General features: G+C 45.5%; 1 protein-coding gene across 1 annotated transcript in view; it reads left to right on the top strand.

Moving 5' to 3' along the window:
• Positions 1–5: 5 nt before the first annotated feature.
• PXDC1 (PX domain containing 1) overlaps positions 6–23,349 on the top strand; it is a gene marked incomplete at its 5' end in the record, with an annotated part of 40,297 nt that continues 16,953 nt past the window's right edge. Inside the window, 2 exons of the mRNA XM_019518606.1 lie at positions 6–210; positions 22,530–22,621. Of these exons, the coding sequence (XP_019374151.1) occupies positions 6–210; positions 22,530–22,621 (297 nt within the window). The remainder of the gene's footprint in view (positions 211–22,529; positions 22,622–23,349) is intronic.

The following is a 23,349-nucleotide window of genomic DNA, read 5'->3' as shown; positions in this document are numbered from 1 at the left end:
TGCGGGGCTGCTGGGTGAACGGCGTGCGGCGCCTCATCATCGACCGGCGCGGCGCCGAGGAGGACTTCTACGAGATCCGCACGGAGTGGTCGGACCGCAGCGTGCTCTACCTGCACCGCAGCCTCGCCGACCTGCGCCGCCTGCTCCGCCGCCTGCTCGACTCCTTCCCCGAGGACCGGCCCGAGCTCCAGCGGGCGCCGCTGCTGCAAGGTCCGCCCGGCCCGGCCCGGCCCGGCCCGCGCGTGTGCGTGTGCGCGCGTGCGGGAGTGCGTGTGCCGGAGAGCGAGTGAGTGCGACCGCTCACCGGCTGTGTGTTTGGGAGTGCGTGTCGGTGTCCGTGTGTGTCACGGTGTTTGTGACTGCGTGTCCGGTGTGAGTGCGAGTGTGTCCGTGAGACTGTGGGTGTGTTACCGTGTGGGTGGGTGTTTGTGACTGCGTATCAGTGTGTGTCTGTCCGAGTGGGCGTGAATGTGTCACGGTGCTTGTGGGTGTGTGTGTCAGTGTCGGTGTCTGTGAATGTCTGCTTGTCACTGTCTGTGGGGGGGAGTGTGTCACCGTGTGTGCGCTTGTGTGTGTGTGTGTCAGTGTCTGTGTGTGTCAGTGTGGGTGTGTGCGTGAGAGCATGGATGTGTTACCATGTGTGATTGTGAGTGCCTTTCAGTGTGTGTGTCACTGTGTGAGCCTGTGTCAGTGTCAGTCAGTGTGGGTGAGTGTGTCACTGTGTTTGTAAGTGCATGTTGCTGCAAATGTGTGGGTGTGTTGGTGTGGGTGAGTGTGTCACAGTGTTTGTGAGCATGTGTCAGTGTGTGTGCATGAGTGTGAGAGTGGGTATGGCACCACATGTGTGTTTGTAACTGCTTGTCAGTGTATGTGTTTCTGAGTGTGGATATTTCACTGTGTTTGTGAGTGCATGTCAGTGTCTGTGAGTGCCAGTGTGTTGCTGAGTGCGTCTATGTGGGTGACTGTGTGTCTGTTTGTGAGTGTGTATTAGTGTGTGTCATTGTGTGTGCATGTGAGTGTGGGTATATTACCATGTGTGTTTGTGAGTACATCTCCCAGTGTGAGTGCAAGTGTGTGCGTGAGTGTCACCATGTGTGTTTGTGAATGCATGTCAGTGTTAGTGCTGATGGGCATGATTAGCATGTGTTATTCTGCATGTGAATGTGTGTGTGTCAGTGTTAGTGCCTGCGGGTATGGTTAGTGCATGTTAGTCTGTGAATGTGTATTATTGTGTGCATGCATGTCTGGGTGTGAGTGTGGGGGGGGGTGTCAGTGTTAGCATGTGTGGGCATGTTCAGTGTGTGGTTGTGTGTGAGTGTCGGTGTTTGTACCTGTAGATATGCTTAGGGTATGTTTATGTGCAAGTGTGTGTTAGTGCTAGTGCATGCAGACATGTGTAGTGTGTGTTAGTCTGTGACTGTAAGTATGTCAGTGTTGTGCATGTGTGTCTTGGTCTGTGAGAATATGTACCTGGTTTAATGTGTCAGTTTTAGCATGTATGTGCTAGTGCATGTAGATGCATGTGTGAATATATGTGAGTGCATGCATGAGTGGGGCATCAGCACGTTTTTTATCTGTTACCATGCATGTTAGGGGGAGAGTCAGACCTCTTCTTGGCTGGAAGGGGGAGAGGCTGGAAAGGAAGTGAGGCATAAAGGATAGTTTAAAGCCCATCTCCTGGGCTTCCTTACTCAGTGCCTTGCTCCCTTGGAGTAACTGACATGAGTGGCAATGTGGTACCCAGTCAGTAAAAAGGCAGAAGGTGGTAGAGAATGTCCCAGGGATTTGGCCCACGGCCTGGATTCCTGAGACTCAACTCTGTCATGCTCTGCATGCATGAACTCCTCATTTCTGCTGTACCCTGTGGATAGCATTGCAGACGGGGCGAAATACTTCCCTTTTCTACATGGATCAAAATGACCTGAACTCACTGAGCTTTGTATTGGCCTCCATCGGGTGCGGGGGCCTGGGAGTTTTTTCAGGGGTGACATAGAATGACCACATATGTGTGTGTGTATATATATGTATATATGTGTGTGTGTGTGTGTGTGTGTGTGTGTGTATATATATCCTTTGCAATAGAGTGGTAAAGTCTGTGGCTCTTCCCCGTGGTGCAAGTAAGATCATAGGGTTGAAGTAATTTCTCATGAAGCTTCTCTGAAAGCCCTTGACATTGCATCAGGCATGGTTTCAGTGCATATTGTTTAAAACTATAGCTTTAATTTCTTCACATTTTAAAAGAGCTGTGGATCAGAGACATTTGAGAAAAGGTTACCCAAATTTTATGCTATAGTAGAGTTGTGGAGAGAAACCAATTAATCTTCTTGGGTTTTTAAAGATGGGCTACGTAGAGCGCAGTACGTCTTTGGCCAAAGTAAGAAACTTGTTTCAGAAACTTGGAGTAGAAGGAAGCAGTGTCCCTTGCCTTAACATAAGGGACACTTTGCCAGTGCTTATTACCCTGTTGCTTTGGTCAGAATATACATAAATCATGTGATTAATATATCAGGAAGAAAAAGCCAAGAATGTATATTAGTTTCTCATAACAGTAGAGAAGTTTTCTGCTTAGGTAATGTCTCTTCCTGTGCCTTGTGAGCTACAATGGGAGGTGCATGGGAGCTGACATCCTGATTCCCAGCCCCCTGACTTCAGTATAGCCCTGCCAAACTCAGTGCAGTTCCTCTAGGTTCTCACCTGTGTAAGAACAAACTCAGTCCCTCAGGGCTGGAGACTGGCTATTCCCCAGGTAGCTTGCTCATAAGCATTTGTCTAGATTAAACTGAAATGTGGCTTGTAGGTACTGTCAGTCACTCAAGCTAAGCTGCCTCTCTTGTCTCCTGCCAGGTCTCCATTTGGTTGTGGTGTCGTTTTTGTCTTGTTAAAAAAAGTATCTGGAATACATTTGGTTTTTTCTTCCTCCTCTCCAATTCCTTTCTCCCTGCCCCCAACTGCGTATATGAAGTCTGCAGGGTCATTTCCCTTTCTGCTTATGGAAATACATAGCAGCTCTTCTTGGTTCATTTTGTATCCCTTTGGAGGTGGCATCTTTTCTCAGCTGACGCTTCCTTCCTTTTTTGGGTCCTTGCAACACAGATGGTATTTAGCAGAATTCGCAGATTTTCTGGTATCTGGAGGAAGGACACTAGACTCCTAGGCACCGAGTGCCCTCTTCAGACAGCCAAAGAACATTGCTGTGTAGAAACTGAAAATGCTTCCCTGCGGATTCATTGAAGGCTGAGGGGCAAGAATTTCACAAGTTTGGGTGTCTTACTTAAGACACCTTGGGTCTGATTTTCAGCCCTGCTGGGCACATGTTGGCCCTATTGATTGCAATTCCAGCTGTGGCTCTTCAGCAGTTTTAAAAATCAGGTCTTCAGTGTCTGAAGTAAGAGCCTGTTCCTTCTCCCTCCCCCACCATTACAGATTATTTATTTTTAAAAATATTAGGCCTTAATTACAAGTTTCAGAGACCTTATATGTGTAGGGGTGTTATGTGGGTTCTTCTCTGCTCACACTGGAATGCTGGCGCTCTAACTGAAGGGTCAGAGGTACCTTAGGTTGTAAGTAAATGAGTAATTAGGGAGGACTAGACATCTTTAGTAAAATCAATTTAATTTCTGTTTAAAGTCCTGATCAGGCAACCCTCCCTTATCTTTCTATTAGAATAACACTCCCTTTGGGAGGCTACTAGAGTGAATGAATGATACATACAAGTAAGGTTTGAAAAGCTGGACCATAATATTGGCAGTAATGAAGAGAGCATTGCATACCTTTTTGGTGCCTATAGTTCAGTGATTTCTTGGGTCTAACAGTTTAAATATCACCTGCATCTTTCTTGGCTAATCACTGAACCTATTTTCAGTGCAACATATTCATAAGATGGAATAAAAGTACTGAATTTTTTTCAACTATTTAGAGCATGCAACTAATAATTTTAATTATAATCATCTTCTGTTTGGAAGTTTTTCTGTGAGGGAGAAGAAGACTGCAACGTGGAGGTAACATGGTATTTTTCTGCAGAGCCTATACTTTGCTATAAAGGCTTTGCTCAGACACACCAAGTCTGAGTGTACCTGGCATACACTTGCATCATGTCATGCTGTGTATAGGACAATACTTTGTCTAACTCAATGAAAGACACAAATTTGAATTCATCTAAATGAAGTTTTTTTGTAAGCAAGAGATTAGTGTATTTGGCTTGCATGGTGAGCGTGACCTAACTTCAGTTAAACTTTTTGGATAAGTACAGTTTTTGCATGGAGTGTTTTAAGAAATGGGTATGTTTCCCTCCCATAAATTTCAATATATTTAACCTAAATTTTAAAAGTGTGACAGTTGTATGGAGTGAGAGATCTTGTACATTTTAGCTCTTCTCCAGAATGCCAGAGTATAATTCCTGTCTTTAATATTCATGGCAGCAGTGAGAACAATGTAAGCCAAATTGCCTTGCATCACAGGAGTCAGAAATATTTCAGGCTACTGAAGATTTGCTTAAGTAACTTTAGAAGAATCAGGTTATCCTGCTACTTAGGCACTCACTTTGTCAAACTGCAGTGCATGACATTCAAGGGATATTTTAAAGTAACGAACAGCAAAATAGGTCTAAAATACCTTGATCTTAAAGGTGGTTATTAACCTTGTATGGGCCTTTAAAAAATCCAATTTCTCTGTCAAATAGTGGACTCCTTTTGTTTATCTGTGGGTTTAGCACAAAACTAATGTTACATACTAAAATGTTCCTCCTTCCAGAGCATCAGCAAACTAGGGAAAAATGTTCTAGTTCCAGAATTGTACAGTACCAGTGATGCTAATACAAAAATAAAGTAACAGGAAAAAATGGAGCCAAAATGGCAGTAGGAATACCAAAAAATATGTATATAGGAGAAATATATATTACATTTCTAAGAAGGGACTGATAGTTGATTATGCTTTTTTAGAAAGACAGTTCTATAATGTGTTGCTTTGTAAAGTTTGTTACTTCTGACTGAAATAGATTTAGATGGATCATTGAATATCTGCAAATGACCTCATCTGATATAGACATATGTTTTTATACTGCACAGCAACAAGGCTTGCTTTTGTTGCAAGATTTCTCTGGAGAGTGTTGTGATTACATGTCTGAAATTACTGTTTTCTCATGATACATCTCCTCCCCTTGGGGCAGAGAATTTATGCTGTTTCCTCTGTGTTCTTTTTTTGAGAAGGCAAAGTAGTAGAGAAGGGAAGGTCTTCTTCCAGCTACTGAAGATCTCCAGGATCTGTTCCAGGGGACTTTTAGTTATCCCAAGACCCAGGGAGGACATAGGCATTTCAACATGTTTCAGTGGAATTGTTTTGCTGGTGTCTCCCTGGCTCAGAAAGCAGCTCATGTGGGGAGGAAGGTTGCTAGCTTTATTATATTTCTTGGCAGCTGATCCATGGCCTGGTAGAGTTGCTTTGCTCTCAGGTTGTCTTTCCCTCACCTTGGCCCTGGTTCATTCTCCTGGAAGTGTGTGGGACTCCACAGCTCCAGGGGAAGGGGTAGTTGCTGAGATGTAGCCATGAAGATGGCTAACCATCTTCCCCTTTCTGTGTAGGGAATGGGAAAGTCCATGTGCGGAGGGTATCAGCATCGTACAATCTGGCTCTTTTGCCAAGTGCTACAACCAGTGTATGCAATAACAGCACGTGGCAAAGCGTACCTGATATTTGGATGTCTGAAATGCCTTAGGAGGCTAAAGGCCAAGTACATTCAACCACAGGAAGAGTGATTCATTTTATATAGAGTAATCAGAGTTTTTGCTATAGTGACGCTTTTATAAAGTAGTTTTTTTGCATCTTAATAAGCTGTCTCACAAGTTTGGTTCTGTGCTGTTATGTCAGAACCTGCAGGGCCATTATCATTACATTGATCTAAATCAGATTCCTCCTTTTATGAAGATGTATCATCTTGATTCTCGTGACTCATGATGTCACGAGACACTTCACGGCATTTTCTTTCTTTCTGAAATGTGCCTATCCCTTGCTGTAGGCATATGTGGAAATGATATTAAAAGGTTCAGTAATTAAGTCACATGTCTGGAATTCATTTCAGTCATTATCAATTTGTGTGTTGTCTGTACCTGTGCAGAATTAATTACTGCCTCTGTATGCAAGTAACAGCTGGTGGAGAAGGCATCCTTTAAAGGGTGGCAGAGTTGACCTGTGATGAGCTGTAGAGAGAGCTAGAAGTAATTGTGATAGACCATATGAATGAAGTCAAATATAGAACATGAGGTGAGAACTAACAAGCAGTAACAACTGCCTCCAAAACACTGCCTTTTGAGAAGTTCTGTATCAAGACTTTTCTTAGAACAGGGGCTGACAGTTGGTAAGTCAGAGCCCCTTCCATTGAGTTCAGTGGATACAGAATCAGGGCTGTAGTCAAAGGAAAAGGCCTACCTGGGCTGTCATGGTTAAAGCATATCAGTTTGTACAGCTGATGGCTCCCAAGGAAGCAATGTGGCTTTGTGTTCATCCACCTTTGACTCCTTAGCCCTAACTTAATAAAGCCCAGACTTAACCACTAGCATTAGCTACTGAAGTCAGTGATACATTTTATCTTTTTCTAGCAATCCTGATGGAATGAAGCACTTCAATGCTATTGTTGTAGGGCCAAATTGTGCTCCTAGAAATTATGTCTTCTGGCTTCTCTGTGCACACATACTGTTTATACACATACTGGCTGCTGTCGCACCATTATGAGATTTTTTTTTTGTCTCGCAGGGCAATTCTGCTGTAGTTCTCTTTCCATGCTGCTCCTCTTCCATGTCTGATATCTCTTTTTCTTTGTCATGCTTTCCTAGGCTGCTGGAAGCTTTTTTCTTACTGGAGCATTAGTGTCAGTGATGACTTCAGAGTTCATCAGAACTTTTCCTTCATCTTCCACACTGTCTTCTGATGCAAAACACCCAGTAAATTCTGTTTCATGCTGGGACTGGATCAGCTGGTGCTGTGTCAAAGTTGTGGTGCACTGGGAAAGATGCATAGTTTGCATCCCTTCCAAAAGCTGCAGTGGTCTGGATTATGCCCATAACAAGTCCATCAGTGTTTATTTTCCTAAACATTGTGCTATGCTTACTATATTCCCATTTCCACCACTTACAGATTTATATGTGCTGTGTTACATATATTTCTTTTTTGTTTTTACAAAACAGTCTGGGAGTTTAATTTATGAGTATAGGGAGCTCTATAGAGGCAACTAGCACTTTCTAAAGACAGCAGCTGTGATAACACAAATAAATACACTACATCTATTGTGCCCCATTTCTTTGTTGACTTTGTCAACAGTTCATTAAGAGAGCTTACTCACAGCTTCTGTCTGGTAGACAAAGGGCACAACTCTTCATTATCAACCTTCTAGCAATGCAGTCTAACCAAAATTAAGTTTTTTATTTGCCAAGTTTCATAGTCCAGCTATAATGTTATAGGGTGAATAAAAACTTCTGGTTTCATTATAAACCCATCCACATGCCTTGGCTTCATAAAAGATTAATGAAGCATGTCAGAGGGTTTTTTGTGGGGGAGAGTAGGGGTAAGAGGATATATATTCCTTTAAGTTCATATAAATATAGTGCTAGAGGTAATAGTAAAGATTTCTGTTTTGCATTAAACTGCTGTTTTCTTTCCTTCTCCTCTTCCCTCTTCCTTACATTTTTGTTATCTCTTGTGAACTTTCTGATACTAAAATTGTGAGATTTCTGGGACCAAGAGTATTCTTTCTGTTTATGCTTGCAGTGTTTTTTTCAGTGGTCCCCAATAGTAATATTGGTGTAACTTTGTTTAATAAATGTATGAAAAACCAGGCAGCTTTGAAACTGGACTTCTCTGTCTTTAACTTGCTGCTGCACTTTGGAAATCTATGCAAGTGAAAAGACACATAAGCACAAAGAGTTACTTTAAACACCTAATGAAACAATAAGCTTTTATTTTGTATTGGGATTTAAATTACACTGTTGTTTTAAAGCACACTGTTAGGTGCCATCGTTTACCTCTGCTAAGTAAAATCTACCTGTTTTCTTGAGGTTATATTTGTGTGCTAAGGGCATATTTCAGGGTCTAAAAGTTTAAGTATCACAGTGACCAAAGGCACAGGCATGTAGCTAGCTGGATTTTCAAAGTGTGTAGACATCTAATTCCTATTGTATGGGTGTAAGTACCTTCTGAAATTCTAGTCCTGAGTAACCAACCTGAACAGATTCAGCATGTAACAGATTTCAAACATGCTTTTTAAATTTCAGCTTCTAACAGGCCCCTGGCAGATGTGCAGTTCAAGACAGGATGGAATCTGATGTGTGGTCCCCGCAGTTGTGCTTCCTACCATGCCACAAGTGAATAGTAGGAAGTATGATTGTGGGACTGAGCTCCAGATTTCATTACATCATATTGTCAGTGGAGGATGAGGCCAGAATCCTGATCCCAGGAGTCATCAGCTGATCCAAGCTCCCAGCCATAGGGAATCACTATGTACCCCTGTGGCTGGGAGCCATCAGCTGACCTAGGCTCAGCCGTGGGCTCAATCTCAGGGGCTCATGGCCTTGGGGGTGCCCCCACAATTAGAGCCTGGATCAGCTAATGTAGCTCCCAGCCTTGGGAATACTGGCTTTCAGTTAATCGTGTGGTAGGAACCAGACACAAAGTTAGTATACACATTTTTTACACAGATTTTGTGTAATAACGTTGTAGCTTATTCCTTGTTTTATCATACCATTAACTGCATTAACATGGTAACTACTCAAGATGTGATAATAGTTAATCTCATCTTGTGTGAAGTGTGCCAGGGAACTCAGAAACACCACCCAGTGGGCAGTGTTTGTGAAAACTAAACTCTTAGAGCATGAAGTTGATCATTGGGTGCATCTACATGTGCTATTAGCATGGAGCAGTAAACTCCGGTGCATATTGCACCAGACTTCATTGCTCCCAGGCACTGTGTTTGCACATGCACCTGGGACTGCAACACATTGAGCCAGGTCAGAGAAGTCCTGGCCTAATAGGGCCATACATGTAGATGTGGAGACTTTACTGTGGAACTAATTAGGCAGCTCCACAGTAAACGTCTTATGTAGATGTACCCACTGAGGCTTAAAATATTCTCTTCATAACTTCTGTGTGAATTAGAGTCTTAATGCGTGAATTTCTTCATTCCCATAGAAGGAGAGAAGAGTGGCATTGAATTAGGAAGGTGTCACAGGGGAGGCGTTACCCTTCTTGGAATACAGGAACATGGATATTGCCTTCTAAGATTAAATGAACAGCCCTTCTAGACCGGTGTCCTCATCTTAGAGACAAATGGTGGATGTTCCCACTATGGCCTTGCACATGCTTATTAAACACAGTTGCTCCAATATTAATGACAGTAATGAAGGAACATCAGCCAAGGATCCATTGTGATAGGGTGCTGCATAAAAAAATGGAAAAAAATAGTTGCAGAATGCTCCTTGTTTGACACTGGCTGAAATGCTGATGCATGAGGTTTAATATCCCTTCCCAAATTCCTATTTGTTGTTCTTATTATCCTTGATATCCATATAAGTCTCCAATCCCTTTATGAATCCTGCTGAGTTTTTGGCCCCAGAGCCTTCCAGGGACAATGATTTGTACAGCTAATAGATGGTGTGAAAAAAGAATTACTATTCAGTTTGAATTTCCCAATTTTACGGTCATTAAATATTAGGGTTGTGCGAAATTTTACCAAGTGTTTCATTTTGAAGCTGTTTCAACATGTTTCAAGCTTGAAACAGCAAAATCAAAATGAAACAAAAAATATCAAAACAGCTTCAAAACGAAATGAGGGCACTTGAAATGTTGTGAAAGTTTCAAAACATTTTGAGTTTCGAAGCAGCCCGATGGTGGGAGGCAGGGGAGAGCCAGGGCCATGCTCCGAGCGGCTCTGGAGCCCCATGTAGCTCAGCCCGACAGGGAGCACAGCCCTGGCTCTCCCCGCCTCCTGCCACTGGACTGCACTCTGGGGGGCTGATGGAGCTGATCGGAGGTAAGTGCCAGCTCTGCCCACCTCCCGTCTCTGGGCTGCACTCCGTGGAGCTGGCGGAGGGAGGCGGGCAGAGCTGGCACTGCGCTCCAATTGGCTCTGCCGGCCCCATGGAGCGCAGCCCGGTAATGGGAGGCAGGCAGAGCCAGTGCTGCGCTCCACCTCCTGCCACTGGACTGAGCTCCACGGGGCTGGCAGAGACAATTGGAGCGCAGCCTGGCGGTGAGAGGTGGGCAGAGCCAGGGCTGTGCTGTGCCTCCCACTGCTGGGCTGAGCTCCATGGAGCCGGTGCAGGCTGTGCCCAGCACCAGTCCTAGGCAGCAGTGGCAGCCCCCTGTCATCTGGCACAGATCCAGGAGCCTGCACCCCCGAGAGGAGTCCAACACAGCCCCGCAGCCCTTCTTGGGTTGCAGGCCCCCGGAAATGCACCTGGATGACAGGAGGTTGCCACTGCTGCCTGGGGCCAGCAGTAGCATCTGTCTTCTCCGGCGCTGGGTGCAGGCTGCATCTACTGCCAGTTCCAGGCTTGAGCCTCCTGTCATCCAGCACAGATCTGGGGGCCCACACCCCTGGGAGGAGTCAGGCAAAGCCTGGCAGCCCTCCTGGGAGTTCAAGCCCCCAAATCTGCACCCCAGATGAGAGGAGGCTTAAGCTGCCTTTACTACCTGGGACCAGCACTGGGTGTGGGCTGTGCCTAGCACCAGACAAGGTTGCTGCTGCTGCAGCCTGAGCCTCCTCTCATCCGGTGCACAGATCCAGGAGCTTGCACCCCCAGGAGGGCTGTCGGGCTGTGCAAACCCCTGGATCTGTGCGCCTGAGGAGGGGAGGATGCTGCTGCTGCTTGGGACAGGTGGCAGCAGCAATTTTCTCTGGTGCTGGGCACAGCCTGTGCCCAACACTGGTCCCAGGTGACAGGGTAGCCTCTTCTCATCTGAGGTGCAAATCTGGGGGCCTGCACCCCTGAGAGGAGTCCGGTACAGCCCTGCAGCCCTCCCGGGGATGTGGGCCCCCGGATCTGCACCTGGACAACAGGAGACTGCCACTGCTGCCTGTGGCCAGCAGCATCTGTTTTCCCCAGCACTGGGTGCTGACTGCACCACTGCCGGTCCCAGGTGGCAGCAGCAGCCTCCTGTCATCTGGCATGGATTCAGGGGCCCACAACCCCAGGAAGAGTCTAGCACAGCCCTGCAGCCCTCCTAGCAGTGCGAGCCCCTGGATCTGCATGCTGGATGACAGGCAGCTGCCGCTGAAAGCAAATTTAGTTTTCAAAACTTTGAGGTTCAGTTTCCAAGAGACCTCGGCACCTATTTCCTTGAAACTTGGCAGGCTTCATGCCCTCAGAAGGGGCTACCATCCCTGCATCCAAATCAGGCAACAAATGACAATGTTTTAGGCATTTTCTTAATTCCCCATTATAGCCTATGGGTGAAACATTGAAATGAGTCAAAAGAACAAAACATTTTCGACTAAACAAAATGGGACAATGCTTCAAAACAAAACGACAAAATGAAACACTGTCCCTTCAAAGCAGTGAAACAGATGTTGAAACAAAACAATGGTGTTTCACACAGCCTTATTGAATATGCCTTTGTTCTTATATCCTGTATTTTTCTGTCAGAAACCTAGAGGAGGACATTAACAACTGCAAGCTATCTCATCTTCCCTAGACCCAAGTCCTAGGGAACTAAGACATGCTGAAGGTTGTCAAAAGGGGTTTCTTCTTGAGAGCAAGCTTCTTGTGGCTAGAGGATAAATTACTCCTGTGTGTGTGTGAAAGACCTTCAGAGATTTGTAAACCCTGATGGCCTTCCATTCAACTGGGAAGCAGCTCACCCTCTCTTTTTGTTGTCCTCCTTGCCACATGGATTTAGGAGACTCTTGAGAGGTGTGCTTCATGGAATTGTCCACCTCTCTTTTCACCTTAGCCTCTCCAGTGGGTTTTCCAGTGGGTGGTGGTAGCAGTCTGGGCCTAGATAAAGGAAGGTAAATCTGTGTGACATGTAATTAGATATCTAATTGTGTGGAGTGTCATCACTAGTGGCATAACATCTTGCACACTTTTACACGAAGTACGGACTTGCTTTGACTCCCATGCATCAGCAGGGTTCTGTGGTTCGTGAGTTAAATCCGAGGGCAGTAAGGAGGGGTCTCTATGTCAGTTCCTCCTTTCCTTATTCATGTGATACTTGCTTTGGAGTCCATTGGGCTAGCCTTATTCGCAAAATGAGCAGAATTTGGCCCACTGCTTAAAATCTTGGCACCTTAAACATTATTGGAAAAGGAAGGTCTTATTCATCATCCAGGGAAGAGATTTATCAATCATATGCATGCAGTCATTTTTCCTTGTAAATCATTAGATTTTTTTTTTAAACAATTGACATACCAGAGTTACTCCCCATTAATAGCATGTATTATACCATAATGAGCTGTGCAGCGGTAAATGACACTCCTCTGCCAAGCCCCTTACAGGCTAAAAACAAGTAAATGACATCTTTTAAGTATTATATATGTTATATTTAGGCTCAATAGTTTCATAGACATGACCATTTATGATTGTTCACACTGATATAAAAATTAAGGGTTTGTGTAGGAATAAGAAGGCACAGGAGTTTCAGGTTAGCATTAGAACCATGCTGATGAGAGTTTATAGCATGTAAATGACTTGAAATGATAGGTAATGCCCAAATAAAGTACATACAATAAGATAGGACAGCAAAGTTTTCCTAGGAAGAGTTAGCACATGCTTTCAGTTAGGAGTCAGACTGTAGTAAGCACAGAAGAAAAGGAGGGTGAGCAGTATTTTGCCATGACATCAGTAGGATCTTTCCCAGCTCTGAGCTAAACTATGCATGCATGACTGAACACGTGAAAAACAGCAGCACTGGCTTCCAAACTACAAGACATCTTTTTAATGTATTTTTATTTCGGGACTTCTATATGAACAAGTGTACAAAGGGTGTGCTAGACATGCAAATGGAGGTTTTGGCTGTAGTTTTGCAATCCTTTCTCACACAGTTAACTCCCAGTGAAGTTGGTAGAACTGGATGCTTGCCCTTGTGCTAGTATGCCTATGTCAGCAGAGCCCTTTATGAAGATTCAGCATAAGAGGGCAGAAGGTTTTTTTGCTGCCAGTTCAACTTTACCACCTCTCTAAAGTCGCATACTAACCCAGTGGTGGGCAATTGTTTTGGGTGGAGGGCTGCTTACCCAGTTTTGGCAGGCTGTCAAGGGCTGCATGGGTAGCCCCACCCCCTGGTCACCATCTTGGGACCAACGTCCCAATGTTTTGGGACCAATGTCCCAGGGCCAGCACAGGTGGGACCCAGAGCGGGGCACATGCCAGCAGGGGTCTGTGGAGCTAGGCTGGGCTGTACCAGCAGGGAGGGGGGGAGCTGGCCTGGCTCCATAAAGCCCTTGCCGGCTGGGATCCCGCGCTCCTGCCACCCTGCTCTTGGCCCCACCAGAACAGGCCCTGGGACACCGGTGTAGGCCCTGCAATCCCATTGGCTCCCCACCTACTCAGACCCAGTGCCCCTCAGCCTCGCAGTACAGGTGGGGGGCAGCGCAGAGCCCTGACCTCCTGCTCGGCACGAGGGAAGAAGCTGGTGCTGAGTGTGCAGAAAAGCAACCCATGCGGGGCTGTCCGGAGCAGGCACAGGCAGCCCCAGGTAGGCTGCAAGCGGCTGAAGCACAGGGCGCTGGCCATGGGGCAGGCAAGGGGCCACCTTCCTTGCCCGGGGTTCCCACCCCCACCCCACTTACCTGAGCTTCCCACACCGGGGCAGCCACATGCTCCCAGCCCAGAAACCGCAGCTGGGGCTTCCAGCTGGGGGGTGGGGCCGTGCCCCTGCTGTTGTTGGAGCCCACCGGGACTTCCCCTGGGTCCTATTGCCCTGGCTTCCTGACATTATTGACAGGAACCAAGGGCAGAGAAATATTGATTTTCTACATTTTTTTAGGGGCCCTGGGGGCCACATAGAATGGTCCTGCAGGCCGCATCTGGCCCGCAGGCCGTATTTTGCCCAGCCCTGCACTAACCCAACCAAAAACTTTTCCATTTGACTGCATCCATACCAGGGGCTTTGCTACCATACATGCATTGGCAAGAGGATGTGATATTTTCACCATTTTTTCACTGTAGACCAGAATATGACTTTACTGGGAGCACAGAACCTGCAAACTCTGCTGGGATCAAATGTACAGAGGAGCTGCAGGATTACACCTACAGTTAATTGAAACTATGCGTGAAAGTATATCTGTTAATTCCTAAAAATATAAACCTCTTAAGAAGCTTCAGAATGCAAATATTACAAAAGAAAATGCATTGTTTTCAGTTTGTATATAAGGTATTTATCAGATAGTTACCATGTATTTAGAGTGTGGAAATGTAAAGGGGAGAGATCTGTACCTATTTTAATTGAATTTGGTGTGACTAACGAGAAAAGTATAAGGCAGGATTGATTTGCACCTTATAAAATATAAGAACATTATGGACTAACCAGAGTGTATGGGTGTGGGTGTCGGTGTGGGTACGTTGCCTGACTTCCTTTTTTCTGAAGAAAGTCAAGTACTGGTAGATATAGACTAGGGACAGAAATTACACATAAACTGGTATAAGTGATCAGAAACCATTTCTGATTTGTAACACAACAGAAGTTTAGTGCACATAAACCAATTTCAAAAAGGTCAAAAACGGTTTAAGATAAACCAGGATGAATGTAGTATTACACTTAGCTTATTTATTAAACTTCTGTCCCAGATTCAAGTAAACTCGTTGTCCTCCAGTATCTCAGGATGCTTTGCAGGGTGGGTGGTCTAACCTTGACCCAAACTGTCTGCCCCAGCAGAGCAGGGAGGTATGATGTAGTATACTCCAGCCTCTGGCCTGAGTCACTGCAGGTATGTGGCTGCATTTCTGGATTAAAAGTGAATGTCTTTTCACTTGCTTATCTGTTCAATCTACACAGCTTAGACTAACCCTTGAAGATTGAATCAATTTTTTTTGTCTGACAATGCTGATTCATTGAAACTCAAACTTTTCTTTCAAAACTGGCATGTTACCCTTTTTTTCAATCAGGCTAAACCGTCAGCTTCCAAAACATCTGGTGGCCATAAATTGCACACTTTAATGACACACTGTGTGAAAAAGAACTTCCTTTTGTTAGCTTTAAATTTACTACATATTAGTTTCATTTTGTGAGCCCTAGTTCTTGCATTGTGAGAGAGTAAATAATAAATCCCTGTTTACTTTCTCTTTGGCATTTAGTATATTGTAAACCTTTATCATGTCCCCCTTCCAGTGTCTCCTTTCTGAACTGAGCAGGCCTTGCCTCTTTAGTCTCTCCTCATATGGAAGCCCTTCCACACTGTTAATCATCCTTGTTGCCTTTTACTGTACCTTCTCCAAAGCATCCTCTGCCATGAGGAGTTCATCGATTTGATACTGAAGGAGACCTTTGGGACTGTGGAGTAAGAACTGCCAGAGGCAGCACTAGAGAAAGGAGAGGACATGGACTCCCAGGAAGGTGGAAGCTGGAAGCTTGTGACCTCTGGCATCAAGCAGAAATCTTCATCTCCACCTGCAGCAGTTCATCCGGAGACTATATATGGAGCCCTAGCAACAGAGGGTGAGAAGCACATTCCATTGGTGGAGGAGGACAGGCCAGGCCTCGCCAAGGTGGGAAGGATCGAGACAACTGCCACCAAGACGAAGCGACAGGTGGTGATGGTTGAAGATGCCCTTCTGCAGGGGATGGAGGGATCCATCTGCCAACCTGACCTGTTGTCTCAGGAAGTCAGCTGCTTGCCCGGAGCCCAGATACAAGATGTCATGGAGGGATTAACAAGACTCATATGGCCCTCTGACTACTACCTCATGCTGCTCATCCACGTGGGCACCAGTGATACTGCCAGGGGAGTCCCTGAGCAGATCAAAGCGACTACGGGTCTCTGAGTGCAAGGATGAAGGGGACAGGGGCTTAGGTGGTGTTCTCATCAATTCTTCTGGTCAATGGACAGGCCTGGGCAAGAGCAGGTGCATCCTGAAGATCAATGCCTGACTGCACAGGTGGTGTTGCCAGCAGGTATTTGGCTTCTTTGGCCATGGAATTATGTTCCAAGAAGAAGGATTGCTGGGAAGAGATGGGACCCACCTGACAAAGAGAGGGAATTGCATCTCCACAGACAGGCTCACTAACCCAGTGAGGAGGTCTTTAAACTAGGTTCACCAGGGGATGGAGACCAAAGCCCAGAGGTAAGTGAGGAATTGGGTGATGTGGAGGAAGAGCAAGCACGAGGGACAACAGGAAAGGTGTTTTGATTCTTCCTGAGAAATCAGGGCAATCGTCTAGGTACCTTAGGTGCCTGTGCACAAATGGACAGAGCCTGGGAAATGAGCAGGAAGAATTGGAAGTTCTGCGCTGTCATGGAACTATGGCGTGATTGGAATAACAGAGACTTGGTGGGATATCTTGCATGACTGAAGCACTGCCATGGATTGGTCCAAACTGTTCATGAAGTACAGGCAGGGGAGAAGAGGAGGAGTTGCACTTTATGTAAAAGAGGCATATGATTGCTCAGAGCTCCTGTATGAAACTGGAGAAAAGCCTGTTGAGTATCTCTGGATAAGGGTCAGAGGGGAGAGTAACAAGGGTGATGTTGTGGTGGGGGTCTGCTATAGACCACCAGACCAGGAGGAAGTGGTGGATGAGGCTTTCTTCAAACAGCTAGATGAAGTTTCCTGATCACAGGCCCTAGTTCTCTTGGGGGACTTCAATCACCCTGACATCTGCTGGGAGGGCAATATAGCAGTTCACAGGCAATCCAAGAAGTTTTGGGAGAGTGTTGGGGACAACTTTCTGGTGCAAGTGCTGGAGCAGCCAACTAGGGGCCATGCTCTTCCTGACCTGCTGCTCACAAACAGGGAACGATTAGTGGGGAATGGACTTGTAGATGGCAACTTGGGCAGCAGTGACCATGAGATGATTTGGTTCAGGATCCTGAAGAAAGGAAGGATGGAGAGCAGTAGAGTAAGGACCCTGGACTTGAGAAAAGCAGGCTTCAAGCTCGCTTAGGGAACTCATGGGCAGAATCCCCTGGGAAGCGAGTCTGGTAGGGAGACAAGTCCAGGACAGGTGGCTGTATTTTAAAGAAGCCTTATTGAGAGTGCAGGAACAAACCATCCCAATGTGCAGGAAGACTAACAAGTATGGCAGAAGACCAGCTTGGCTTAGCAGGGAACTCTTCAGTAAACTGAATCCTAAAAAGGAAGCTTATAAGTGGAAACTTGAACAAACAACTAGGGATGAGTATAAGAGTATTGCTTGAGCATGCAGGGATGAATCCAGGAAGACCAAAAGCACAACTGGAATTGCAGCTAGCAAGAGACTTGAAGGGTAACAAGAAGGGTTTCTACAAGTATGTCAGTAACAAGGGGAAGATCAGAGAAAGTGTGGGTCCATTACTGAATGGGGGAGGCAACCTAGTGCCAGAAGATGCAGAAAAAGCTGAAGTACTCAATGCCTTTTTCACCTCAGTCTTCACAGGCAAGGTCAGCTCCCAGACTGCTGTACCTGGCAGCACAGTTTGGGGAGGAGGTGAGTAGCCAACAGTGGTGAAAGACAGGCTAGGAAGTATTTAGAAAAACTGGACACATCCAAGTCCATGGGGCCAGATGGGTGCTGAGGGAGTTGGCTGATGTGATTGAAGAGCCACTGGCCATTATCTTTGAAAATTCATGGCTATCAGGAGATGACCTGGATGATTGCAGAAGGGCAACCACAGTGCCCATATTTAAGAAATGGAAAAAGAAGGATCCAGGGAACTACAGACCAGTCAGCTTCACCTCAACCCATGGAAAAATCATGGAGCAAATCCTCAATAAATTAATTTCTAAGCACATGGAGGAGAAGGTGATTAGGAACAGTCAATATGGATTCACTAAGGGCAAGTCATGCCTGACCAACCTGATTGTCTTCTATGAGATGACTGGCTCTGTGAATATGAGGAGAACAGTGGATGTGATGTACCTTGATTTTAGCAAGGCTTTTGATACCATCTCTCACAACATTTTCACTGGCAAGCTAAGGAAGTACGGGCTGGATAAATGGACTGTAAAGCAGATAGAAAACTGGCTGGATCATCAGGCACAGAGGGTAGTAATCAATGGCTCGATGTCTACCTGGCAGCCGGTATCAAGTAGAGTGGCCCCAGGGGTAGGTCCTGGGGCTGGTTTTGTTCAATATATTAATCAACGACCTGGAAGATGGCATAGAGTACACCTTCAGCGAGTCCACGACAGAAAGGATGTGGACTAATTGGAGAGAGTCCAGTGGAGGGCAGTGAAAATGGTTTGTGGGCTGGGGGACATGACTTGTGAGGAGAGGCTGAGGGAACTGGGCTTATTTAGTCTGGAGAAGAAAAGACTGAGAGGGGATTTAATGCAGCCTTTAACTACCTGAAGGGGGTTTGAAAGAGGATGGAGCTGGACTGTACTCAGTAGTGGTGACAGATGACAGAACAAGGAACAACAGTCTCAAATTGCAGCAAGGGAAGTTTAAGTTAAAGATATTAGGAAGAATTTTCTTACTAGGAGGGTAGTAAAACACGAACAGGTTGTACTCCTGAGGTTCCTTCCAAGCCTAATTTTCTGTTTCAATGATTCTCTAGTTCTTCTATATTCTTTTTGAGGTGTGGGGACTAGGACTGGACACCATATTCAAGGTGTAGACACAGCGTGGATTTATAAAGGGGCATAATGATACTTTCTGTTTTGTTTTCAGTTTTGTTCTTATTAATCCCTAACATTTTGTTTGCCTTTTTGATAGCTGCTGAGCACTGAGCTGATGTTTTTAGCAAGCTGTTTAGTATGACTCCCAGATCTCTTTCCTGTACAGTGCCAACTAATGTTGAGCCCATCATAGTATATGTATAGCTTGGGTTATTTTTACCCATGTGCATCACTTGACTCTTATCTGCAATGAATTTCATCTGCCATTTAGTTGCCCATTCACTTAATCGTGCAACATCCTTCTGTAGTTACTCACAGTCTGCCTTGGTCTTTATTACTTTGAATTGAATTGAATTCAGTGTAACTAACCAGAAAAGCAGAGGACAAGGTAGATTTGCACTTTTTAGACTAACCAAACTTCCCCCCTCCCTCTTCTCCCCCTAATCTCTCTTGCTCTTTCCCCTCCCTCCCTACCTTGTCTTTCGTGTTCTGATTTCTCTCTCCTTCTACTCTGCTTTCTGCAGGTCCTTTCATGGTATCTGATGAAGTCAGCTACAGCTCATGAGAGCTTGTGCTGTATGTGTGTATGTATACGTGTATGTGTATATACATACATACAACGTTTCTTTGGGAAACATTTTTTGGATCTTGAATGGAATTTCTGGGCAGAGAGAGACACTTAGGTTCAAGTCCTTGCTCAAATGAAGATTTGAGTATTTATATAAAGTGGAACGATCCAAAAAGAGAGACTGAGGGAGTTTCACCCCAACTAGCTAGTAGCCTGGTGGTTAGGGCACTTGCTTTGGATGGGGATACAGGAGAGCAGATGATTCTGTTTTACCTCCCAAATGAATGCCTTAACCACTGAGTTACTGGCATGCTCACGTGTGTATTATCTGTTGTTTCTTCAGTCCAGCAGTGCCTTGCTGTCATCCCAATGTGGAATGGAGAAGTTTTGGTGAGGAAAACCATTCCCCAGCCAGTTCTCCCTGCCAGCCTTCCATTTAAGATTGTGAAGGATTTTCAGTATCTTGAATCTTCAGCATGTAGGCTTAATCTTGCAGACCTTTTACAGAAAAATCCACATTCATGCAAGTGGTTCTATTGGAGTCCAAAAACGTGTATACAGTTTCTCTATAACCATATTTTATTCTAGTGACAACCAGATAAATAACATGTCACTACTTTGCAGGTAAACAGCTAGAACCACTAGTCTCTTTTCAGAACTGGTGGGTGGAGCTGTCTTTAGGAGACAGGGGGTGGGGTAGATAGGGGATGAAAAATAAGGCAAAATAGTGGGCCACTAGGCAAATATAAAGACCTAGCCAATGAGGCCATATCTGTCTATCCGGCTGTTTTATCAAGTAAATCTAACTGCTGTTGAGACAATCTATATTTAGTTTTACGAACGCTGTACTTGAAGGAACTTTGACAGCTTTAAAAAGTCACACCCCTACCTGGGAACTTTGTGTGTACAAGAGTTACAAATGACACCTTCAGATAAATAAGAATGAGTGACAGAGAATGAGGAAAAATATTTCTTTAAACTGCCTTTTCAATTTGTTGGTGTGGCACAATCCAAAGCCCTTTTTGGGTTTATTTATGGTCTTGTATGTGGGTCTTCATGTAGCTATAAGGATATCAAGGAAAATTTGATTGCACAGTCACCAGCCTTGTTGGAGTGATCAAGAGCAGGGTTTTACCTCAACTATTTTTACACTTTTTTCCAGTGTTTTGTTTTAAACATTCAAAGAGTGTCAGCCTGCTGGATGCTTTCTCTGAAGCAGTCTTTAGGACAGGGGTGGGCAATTATTTCAGCTGGCGGGCCACTTAATAAGTTTTGGTGAGCTGTCAAGGGCTGCACACATAAAATCTTTAAGAAGATATCATTTTAACAAATTATAGATAAAAAAAAATCGTATACTAAAAATAAAACGTCTACTATATTTTAATTTAATTTTTTGTAATATTCCTGATTTGTTTTCTTGAGTAGTGTATGGAAAAGTTATTGCATAATAGCCCAAAATAAAATCTTACTTTTATATATATTGTGTGTGAAGGGGGGTGGGATGGATATGGGAGTGTGTGGAGGGTGGGTGTGGGGGGTTTCCCATGTGCTAGGTCCCAGGAGCCAGCTGGGGGTGGGGAGAAGGAGGAAGGGAGGGGGGTGGCAGGAGGTGTGTGCAGCAGAGCTCACCTGGGCAGTGTGGTGCAGCTGTGGTCAGCTCTCCCTCCTCTGCCGTGGCTCTGTGGCTATCCCCGCAGTGCTCCACATGGAGCCAAGCCCTGCCCACTCCCAGCCAGGGTAGCCCATATCATGCTTCTGCTTGCACCTACTCTGGGCCTTCCAGACAGCACTGCCCCAGCCCTGGCTAGTGCACACAGCTTCCCAGTGGGGCTGCTACTACAGCTGCCTGGGTAATGCTTGCTCAGCTCCCCCTACCTCCAGGAGCTCCTCCTCCTCTGCTCCCTGCCCCTGCTGTGCCACTCCGGGCAGCAGATTACACAGGGAAGTCATGAGGACACGTGCCAGACACCAGATGACCAACCAGGCAGGGGGGAAGCTACAGCTGGGTGGCTCCTGCCCCCATGTGCAGGGCTCCAGCTTCAGCTCCCAGTTGCCTTCTACTCACTTGGCTGCACAGTGTCTGATGAGCAGCCACATGTGGGTGCTCGAGTGGGTGGAAGGTAGCTAGGAGCCAGAGCCCTGCATGCTGGGGCAGAGCTTCCTAACTGCAGCTTCTCCCCCTCCTGGCTGGGCATCTGCTCTGCAACATGTGTCCCCATGGCTGCTTTCACATCCCCAAGCTACCTGTTGCCCAGGGTAGTGCAGCAGGAGGAGGAGGAGCCATTGGAGACAGGAGGAGTCAAGCACTACCTGGGTGACTGCAGCCCCAACAAGAGCAGCCCTGCTGGGAACCTGTAAGCACTGGCCAGGGCTTTTGGTGGGCACAGGCAGGAGCACAGCCTGGTCAGGAGCTCAGTGTAGGCGTGCTGTGCAGGAGCAGGCAGAGCTTGGCCCAATGTACATACAGTCATTGGTGGGTGCTGCTCACAGGCCAGATCCAATTAGTTCGTAGGCTGGATCTAGCCCGCAAGCCATTTTTTGTCTATCCCTGCTTTAGGACTTCTTCCAAGTCCATTAGACTCTTGAATGTCTCAAATACTATGGTGGACCCTGTATTTTGAGCCACTCAGCTAGAGACAAAGCACTGTAATGTGCTCCACTGGATGTGGGGAAAGCCTTTTTTCCTGCAACAATAACCTTCATGGCAGTATGATAACAGTAATGATGGATGATTATGATTGATGCAGCAAAAGCCCTGTCTTGCAGCCTGGCTTTTTTAAGAATATGAAGTTGAAACATCTTCCTTTGAGAAGGCCATCTTCTACCACAGAATTTATCTTCAGAGCAATGAGAGACTACTTTTGAAGCAGTTTGTGTAGCTTCTGTTTGATTCTTTTCTCTTCTGTAGGTTTTCCCTCCTGTACTCTTTTCATTAAAAATCAAAGGAGGATGGGGCTGATTTATCCTTCTCAGAAGAAAAACAAGCACTTGATCAACATCCTTCCCTTTGTCCCAAGATAGGAATTCCCTGTATTGAAGTTAGAACAGCTACTTTCAGACTATGGTTCACCATCAAGTTGGATTAAAAGCCATGTATCAACTGCACACTATAATTGATATCCTGACATGCATTTTTGATTGAACTAAACTTGTCAGCTCTAGGTAGATGTTCAGATCTGTGATTTATATTTTCATCCTTAATTGTAACTTGATCTTTTTTCTAGGACTTATCACAATAAAAGAGTCCCATGAGATAGAAGCCAGGCTTAATGAAGTGGAGAAGCTTCTGAAGACTATTATAAATATGCCATGGAAAGTAAGTATGCCAAGTGCCATACCCTCCTGAGCTTCAGACCCTGATTTCTTCACATAGATTGGAAGCTGGGTGGCTTATTGAGCAGAAGGAGGAGCTGGTCAAGGCCCTGCACAGTGTCATCTCTACCTCCTTCACTGTCTCCTGCTTTTCCTACTGCATTATTTCTGCCTTTACTGTCACACAGCCCTTTAGTGTCCCTCTCTTATTCATCCCTTGGCACATCTCCATCCTTTGCCTTGCGTACCAAACTGCCACCGTCAATTGATTTGATTAGACTCCTGCTCACAACACATTCTTTGAAGCCTGACACAACTAATTCACTTAAGGAATGTTCTTTTTCCCCTTGTCTTTCTGTACACTTACACATATGTTTAATATGTCTGGGATGATATACATATGAATAAGCAGGCTGGATAAGCATGTGTCTAAGATGGTATACGAATAACACATCTTGCATTCATGAAAAGAGTTGAACTAGATGATCCACAAGGCCTCTTTGAGCTCTAGAATTCTGTCTGACCTGTGCAGTTTGTTGAATTGAGGGTCTGACTTTGCCTTCGCATTCACAAGAGAAGACCCTAAATTACTTTAGTGGAGCTTAGTGTGGGCACAAATGTCCCCATGTATGTTTTCAGCTCTCCTTTCCCCCACCCCCTATCCTGGGACAGGTCGTAGACTTATTTGAGCAAGAGTGACCCTGTATTTTCTTCTGTTTATTGTTCCAGGTA

Source organism: Gavialis gangeticus, unplaced genomic scaffold, assembly GCF_001723915.1.
Source record: "Gavialis gangeticus isolate Ggan-Ray unplaced genomic scaffold, GavGan_comp1, whole genome shotgun sequence".
Lineage (NCBI taxonomy): Eukaryota > Metazoa > Chordata > Crocodylia > Gavialidae > Gavialis > Gavialis gangeticus.
The sequence above is the reverse complement of the archived record's forward strand: the minus strand, read 5'-3'. Positions and strand labels throughout refer to the sequence as shown.